Source organism: Colobus angolensis, unplaced genomic scaffold (genome assembly GCF_000951035.1).
Source record: "Colobus angolensis palliatus isolate OR3802 unplaced genomic scaffold, Cang.pa_1.0 Scaffold270, whole genome shotgun sequence".
In the NCBI taxonomy this organism is placed as follows: Eukaryota; Metazoa; Chordata; class Mammalia; order Primates; family Cercopithecidae; genus Colobus; species Colobus angolensis.
In genome coordinates, this window is record NW_012115933.1 from 105,246 (window position 1) to 112,769 (window position 7,524).

Here is a 7,524-nt window from a genome sequence, read left to right on the forward strand (position 1 = left end):
TCCAGCCTGGGCAACAAGAGTGAAACTCCGTCTCAAAAACAAAAACAAAAGCAGGTACAAGCAGTCAGGCGCAGTGGTTCATGCCTGTAATCCTAGCACTTTGGGAGGCTGAGGTGGGACGGCTGCTTGAGGCCAAGAGTTCGAGACCAATCTGGCCAACATAGCAAGACCCTCTCCATATATTAAAAAAAGAAAGGTACAAGCATATGCATCTCAGAGGTAGTACTTCAACTATAAATATAGATACCAATGTCCTACGTAAGGAAATTTTTGCTTCACACACCCGGTCTAGGCTTGTACCTTCAAGGAAAAAGAACCTCGAGGAAAAGATACCAGCACTTTACAGAGCCTCACTTGGAAACTGTATTTCATTGGAATCCTCCTACTTACTTAACCATAGAGAACATTAAGGGCTGGTGACATTTATTGTGTACTCAAGTCATCAATGTTGAGATGAATCATAAACCAACTATGTTCTCAACAGCATTAAAAAGTGGGTAGGAGAGGCCAGGCGCAGTGGCTCACACCTGTAATCCCAGCACTATGGGAGGCCGAGGCCAAGGCAGGTGGATCACCTTAGGTTGGGAGTTCAAGACCAGCCTGACCAACATGGAGAAACCCCGTCTCTACTACAAAAAAAAAAAAAAAAATACAAAATTAGCCAGGCATGGTGGCGCATGCCTGTAATCCTGGCTACTTGGGAGGCTGAGGCAGGAGAATTGCTTGAACCCAGGAGGCAGAGGTTGCGGTGAGCCAAGATTGCGCTATTGCACTCCAGCCTGGGCAACAAGAGCGAAACTCCATCTCAAAAAAAAAAAAAGAAAAGAAAAAAAATGGGTAGAGGGTTGGGCACAGTGGCTCACGCCTGTAATCCCAGCACTATGGGAGGCCAAGGAGGGTGGATCACTTGAGGTCAGGAGTTTGAGACCAGCCTGGCCCACATAGTGAAACCCTATCTCTACTAAAAATACAAAAAAATTAGCCAGGTGTGGTGGTGTACACCTGTGATCCTAGCTACCCAGGAGGCTGAGTCAGGAGAATCACTTGAACTCGGGAGGTGGAGGCTGAGTGAGCCGAGATTGTGCCACTCCACTTCAGCCTGGGTGACTCAGTCTCAAAAAAAAAAAAAAAAAAGTGGGTAGGAGAGGTCACAGGATTTAATTACATTGGATTAGAGCAGGCAAGGTGCTCAGGAAACATGGGGTAACAGTTTACAAGAGAAGAGCCTCAGGCAGGGGAAATCACTAATATAACCTAAGCAGTCTCCAGTCTCTCAATCTTTTCAATCACTTTGCCTTCAAAGTCTGATTATGGGCAGAGATAGGTTCCAAGACTTACATGTCAAAGGTAGAAGGAAGAGAAATGACTGCTCTCAGTGTCCGAGTATATAGGAAGCAGAAAAGGAATAAATACAATAGCTAAAGACTATCAGCTAAGGATGTAGATTAAGTCAAATTCTGCCTTCATTTATTCTACAGAAAACCCCTTATCAATATCAGATTTTTGTAAATAATTCAAATCATAAGCCTTAACAAGCCATCCTAAGGAATAACTGAAAGGTTTTTGTTGTTCTACTCACCACAAATAATGCCTTTATACTGAATAGTAAATGAATGACTTACATCAGATATGGAAGGGTTATCTGATATGATATACCTGGAAAAATGGAACCCCGCCAATTGATGAACAATCCACACCGGCATCTACAGATGGCTCCTGACTTAGAGGTTCTTCGGTATACTGCCCCAGAACTGCCTTTTCTACATCCACATCCTAAAAGAAGAAACTAGATGAGTGACTAAGTCCAAGGGCTTAAAAGTCATCGCAAGAGTAACGGTAGTTTTCTTCTTTGAATATAACACAATGCCCATGGTATAATATGAAAGTGAAACCTCAACAAAATTATTAGAAAGTCTACAAATTAATGAAAATAATTCCTAATATATTTTTATAGAGAGTAGAGGTTCCTATATAACAATGTTACTAAGCACAATATTAAATATTGGCAATTATCATCTACTAGCATAATTTAAAAACTAGTAAGATTAAAAGAAACAAGCCTAAGGGCTAGGCCTATCATTAATGAGAGGCAGGGTAAGATTAAGGAGCGAAAAGTAAAATTCCTCACATGAAGTCAACCACATCAAGAGTTCACAAGAGAGTTCTATTATAAAATTATGATCCTTTAAATTTACCGGAATTATCTCTTCTTTGTTGTTTTCTGAAGAGTTTAGCATCATTAACAGCTCAGGCTGTTTCCTTTTCAACTGATCAAGGAGATGTTCACGTGGTTCAGTTCTTACCAGTGTTGATGGGTATAAATAATTTTTCCTCTGTGGTGTCGTACCTTTAATGGACATTAGATAAGAGGTAACAATTAAAGTATGAGATGTAAATATTTTTAAAAAGTACTAAAACTTCCTAATCAATCTTGTCTTCTAAAAATATAAAATATAAAAGTATAATTGCCATATGAGAGGATCAGTCTTGCTACCTGTCAGGCAGACATTGTTTGCAACTAACAATATTTTCTAATTTGACAACAGATTTTACTATTTTCAAGATTCATCCTACTCTCTAAAACATGAAGTTTACCATCTCTGAGGATATATAAAAGATGTGTTATAAGCTCTAAAAGGAGTTGTAGTGTTCTGAAAAAAATGGCAGCATTATTGGAATGAGCAGATTTCCCAACATGGTTACTTTGATAGGAGTAATCATTTCACTATAAATGTGGTGTGGTGGTTAAATATTAACCAGTTATATATATACTATGTTGCCCAGGCTGGTCTTGAACTCCTGGGTTCAAACGATCCTCCTGCCTTGGCCTCCCAAAGTGCTGGGATTACAGGCATGAGCCATCGCATCAGGCGTCCAGTTATATTTATCTGTAATGAGCTCATGCTCTCGTAATTTACAAAAGTACTTGCCTTTTCACTCAACATTTACATTCCTAACTTCACTGAAAAGTAGACAGTAAATCTTACAGGTCTCTTGGGGAAAAAATAAACCAACATTCTATGTAGCACCATCCCCTTTTAACAATTGGTTTTTAAATTTAAAAAAAAAAAAGAGTTTTGTGATATAATTGACATACCATAAAACACCCATTTTATGTGGACAGTTCAGTGGATTTTAGTGAGTTTACAGGGTATGCAACCATCACCACAATCCAATGAAGAACCCAATTATTTGTGCTGTGTAAAACAGCTTGTGGCTCTCCTTGCTCACCTTCTGGCTTTGCCATGCCCTGCTCTGGAAAGACACCCGCCATTTCACCCAGTAAGCGGCCCCGGCCTGCAGAGGAGGGCGGCATGCAGCTCTGCTTTGCCTGGCTCTCCAAGCACGCCACGGCCCCCACCCAGGGCTCCGCGTGGGCCGCGGGCTACGGCCTGTACAGTGCCTATGATTACACAATACCACCTATGGAGAAAGCTCTTGTGAAAACGGACATTCAGATAGCGCTGCCTTCTGGGTGTTATGGAAGAGTAGCTCCATGGTCAGGCTTGGCTGCAAAACACTTTATTGATGTAGGAGCTGGTGTCATAGATGAAGATTATAGAGGAAATGTTGGTGTTGTACTGTTTAACTTTGGCAAAGAAAAGTTTGAAGTCAAAAAGGGTGATTGAACTGCACAGCTCATTTGCGAATGGATTTTTTATCCAGAAATAGAAGAAATTCAAGCTTTGGATGACACCGAAAGGGGTTCAGGAGGTTTTGGTTCTACTGGAAAGGATTAAAATTTATACCAAGAACAGAAAACGAGAAGTCATGCCTTTTTCTTAAAAAAAAAAAAAAAAAAAAAGTTTTTGCTTAAAGTGTTTTGGTGTTTTGCACTTCTACAAACTTACTAGCTTCACCTTCGAAAAGTACTGCATTTTTAATTTTTTTTTTTTATGGTCAAGGAAAAGATCATAAAAAAATAAAACGCAAAGTTTTTCTTTGTGTTTGGATCAAAAAGAAACTTTGTTTTTCTGCAACTGATGGTTGTATGTAAATCTGCTTTGTGGTGACCTGATGTAAAGTGTCTTCTTAAAATCAAATGTACATCAATTACAGATTTAAAAAAAAAACCCTGTATTTAACTCAAATGATCCCTCTTCAGCAACTTATTTTGCTTTGTTTTAAATCTTAAGCAGTATTTTGTATTCAGTAAACTTAAATTCTTTCACAAGGTACAAAATCTTGCATAAGCTGAACTAAAAGAAATTAAAATGAAAAGGAGAGATTAAAGGTATTCCTTGTTCTTCCTTCTCTTCACTAGTTTAAAAACTTTTTAATCTTAAGATTCTTTGTGATGAGGGTGAGAAAAGAATCCTCAGTTTATTTTTCCACTATTAATCTTTCTTTTGATAAATCCTCTATTGACTGGGTAGAGGTATGTTTGTGAAAGACATGTAACTTGGGGATTTGTTACCTTTGGTTTGTTCCCCTGAATTTCATCTCATCAGGCAAATTGTACTAGTTGTAGCTATGAGTTTCCCTAAGTGAAGTAGCAATAGGCTGTAATCGAGAAAATATGCCATTTATAGGGATAAGATAAATGAAATAATATATACTTCGGCCACCAGCTTTTTCTGTCTCTCATACATAAGCAGCACTTCATTGCAGATACGGGACTGATTCTGTGGCTTAGCTTGATTAAAATCTTTTGGAAGTTTCTGCTAGTGTGCTTTCCTTTCTTTACTATGTTTCTCAAAGTCCTTTGTGTCAGGATTTTTGGTGTCACTTAGGTTTTGTCCATCAGATTCTATGAGACACCAGGCATTGTTTTGAGGATGTGGGTTATATACATGGAGTGCTTCTGGAACTATCAGTTTGCTTGGCCACCCAGTTTGTGGAAGCACAGGCAAGACTGTTCTTTTCTGATGATTCTCCAGGCCATTTAATACCCTGCAATGTATTCGTCCATCTGTGGGTCACAGTTCATTAGTGAGTCATGAAATCAACTCACTGGGACATAGCCACCATTTTTGCGTACTGGGTTGGGCTATAAATTATTTCTGTTGTCAATAAAATTTAAATGTTTTGCTGCTAAAAACAAAAAAACACAAAAAAACAGCTTGTTACATCTCTTCCATGAAGACCTCCCTGAATCATTACAGCCTACAATGATCTTTGACATATCTGATCTCTCAAAATGTTGATTCCTAAATGCCAGTGGTCCACAGTGATCCCTGATCTCTTAAAACAGGGATTCCTAAATGTCAATAGTCTGACAAAATGAGAGGAACACAGAACAAAATGCACAATGTAGTAAACTTTGCATTAAACTAGATTTAGTTAGTTATGTCTCTCCAATATTTGTGGTATTAAAATGTCCTTTTACAAACAGTGCTTGGTTTGTATTTGTTTTAAAAATATCCCCTATTAACAAAGTCAATTCCCTGAATGTATGTGAAATTTTACTGAATTGTGATACCGCCTGTATCATGATACTTGATTAAAACTATTTTAAGGTTCCAGTTTTCCCATTTTGAGTTGATTACAGTGAGATGGTAAATTCCTGTCAGGCAATGGCAGGATCTAATTTTTCTGAACATCTGACACTACATAGAGTTGAATTCAACTTCAAAAAATTTAACAATTCTATTTCTCTTTTAAAGTACCTGTTGGGATATCCAGTTTCAGATCCTGTTCCAGAAAGCAATTGAGCTTAGTCAAACCAATTTTTATGGTTTCATTAAGTTCTAGATTTTGTGCTATCAATTTTTCTTCATCAATAGTCATCTGATCAAGAAAAATGTTATGCTGCCTCTCATGAGCTGCCTTATGTCCATTTGATTTCTCAGTGATGTCTGAACTTGAAGCCTTACAACATTGGTTTACAACCTGTAAATGATGCAAACAAGTGTTTATAACTAAAATTAAAGTTGCCAGTGTTTTATTCAATATCATATTTTCCCTTACCTTTTCCATAAGTTTTTTTTTTTTTTGAGACAAGTCTCACTCTGTTGCCCAGGCTGGAGTGCAGTGGCATGACTAGGGCTCACTACAGCCTTGACCTCCCAGGCTCAAGCCAGGTAGCCTCCCAGGTAGCTGGGACTAGAGGCATGCCTGGCTAATTTATGTATTTTTTTGAAGAGATGGGGTTTCACCATGTTGCCCAAGCTGGTCTCAAACTCCTGGGGTCAAGCAATCTGCCCACCTTGGCCTCCAAAGATTACAAGCATGAGCCACCACACCTGGCCTTCAGTAATAAGATTTTAAAACACATACAAAAGTAGAGAGAACACTATAATTAATCACCTTGTATTCATTACCCAGCTTCAACATTTACCAACAAGTAGAGCACAAACATTTACCAACAGGACTGGCCACTTAACTCCTCCACAAACCCAGGATTATTTTGAAACAACCTGTATCATTTCATCCATTTACTTCAGCATGTATCTCTAAGAGGTAAGAGCACTGTAAGACCACTATCACATCTGAAAATGTTAACACTGATTCCTTCTTATCAAATGTCTAGTCCATGTTCAGACTTCACCAGTTGTCTCAAATGTCTGTTACAATTGCTTTGTTTGAACCAGAATTCACCACTAGATTTGTTTTATAGGTCTTAAGTTGGTGACTATATAATTTATCATCCAAATTGGAAACCTTTTAGAGTGAAAAGTCCCATTCTTAATAATCATTCGAATACAACTTCAACAAGGACTGCCTCAGGCAAACTTAAGGACCTCTAGTCTTAAGTCTCTTTTGGTCTACAGGTTATCTTTTCTCCTACTTTTTTCCCTTGGAAAAAAACTGGTTGCTTAAGACATGAGGTCTTAGGCCGGGCGCGGTGGCTCAAGCCTGTAATCCTAGCACTTTGGGAGGCCGAGACGGGCGGATCACGAGGTCAGGAGATCGAGACCATCCTGGCTAACACGGTGAAACCCTGTCTCTACTAAAAATACAAAAAACTAGCCGGGCAAGGTGGCGGGCGCCTGTAGTCCCAGCTACTCCGGAGGCTGAGGCAGGAGAATGGCGTGAACCCGGGAGGCGGAGCTTGCAGTGAGCTGAGATCTGGCCACTGCACTCCAGCCTGGGTGACAGAGCGAGACTCCGTCTCAAAAAAAAAAAAAAAAAAAAAAGACATGAGGTCTTTACCCTATTGAACATCTCAAATTCTGGATTTGGTCAACTTCATTTCTATGCTTTATTTTCTACAAACTGGCTAGACCTAAAGGCTTGATTTAATTCAGATTTAATTTTCTAGCAAGAATATTTCATAGGTAGTACTGCAAACACAAAATGCTTTGCTGGGTCTCTCATGTTAAGATTTATCAGTGAGTTCAGGTATGGTTAGCCTATTAATTATAAAGTTCCCCATCAGCTTTTGATCAAATGGTTTAAGCCATCATTAATATCCACAGGGGTTATTTTATTAAGAGTTACATACTGGTGATATATTCTATCATTTCTTCTCCATTTTATTAGCTTAGAGTCTAATGAAAAACTTTTCTTCATTACCCTGCTAAACCAAGATATGGAAAGACAGATGGATGCTATATTGTTTTTTAGGATGCTATATTGTTT

The 7,524-nt window shown here is 38.7% G+C and overlaps 1 protein-coding gene and 1 pseudogene across 2 annotated transcripts in view; one reads left to right on the forward strand and one right to left on the reverse strand.

Moving 5' to 3' along the window:
* The window catches only part of KIF11 (kinesin family member 11), a 64,483-nt gene that overhangs the window by 4,071 nt on the left and 52,888 nt on the right, over nucleotides 1-7,524 (reverse strand). Inside the window, exons 18-20 of the mRNA XM_011947900.1 lie at nucleotides 5,610-5,861; nucleotides 2,196-2,347; nucleotides 1,657-1,773 (exon numbers count right to left, since the gene is read on the reverse strand). Of these exons, the coding sequence (XP_011803290.1) occupies nucleotides 1,657-1,773; nucleotides 2,196-2,347; nucleotides 5,610-5,861 (521 nt within the window). The remainder of the gene's footprint in view (nucleotides 1-1,656; nucleotides 1,774-2,195; nucleotides 2,348-5,609; nucleotides 5,862-7,524) is intronic.
* LOC105515893 lies at nucleotides 3,225-4,233 on the forward strand (annotated as a pseudogene). The gene has a single exon (XR_001002409.1). The product of XR_001002409.1 is annotated as a deoxyuridine 5'-triphosphate nucleotidohydrolase, mitochondrial pseudogene (transcript).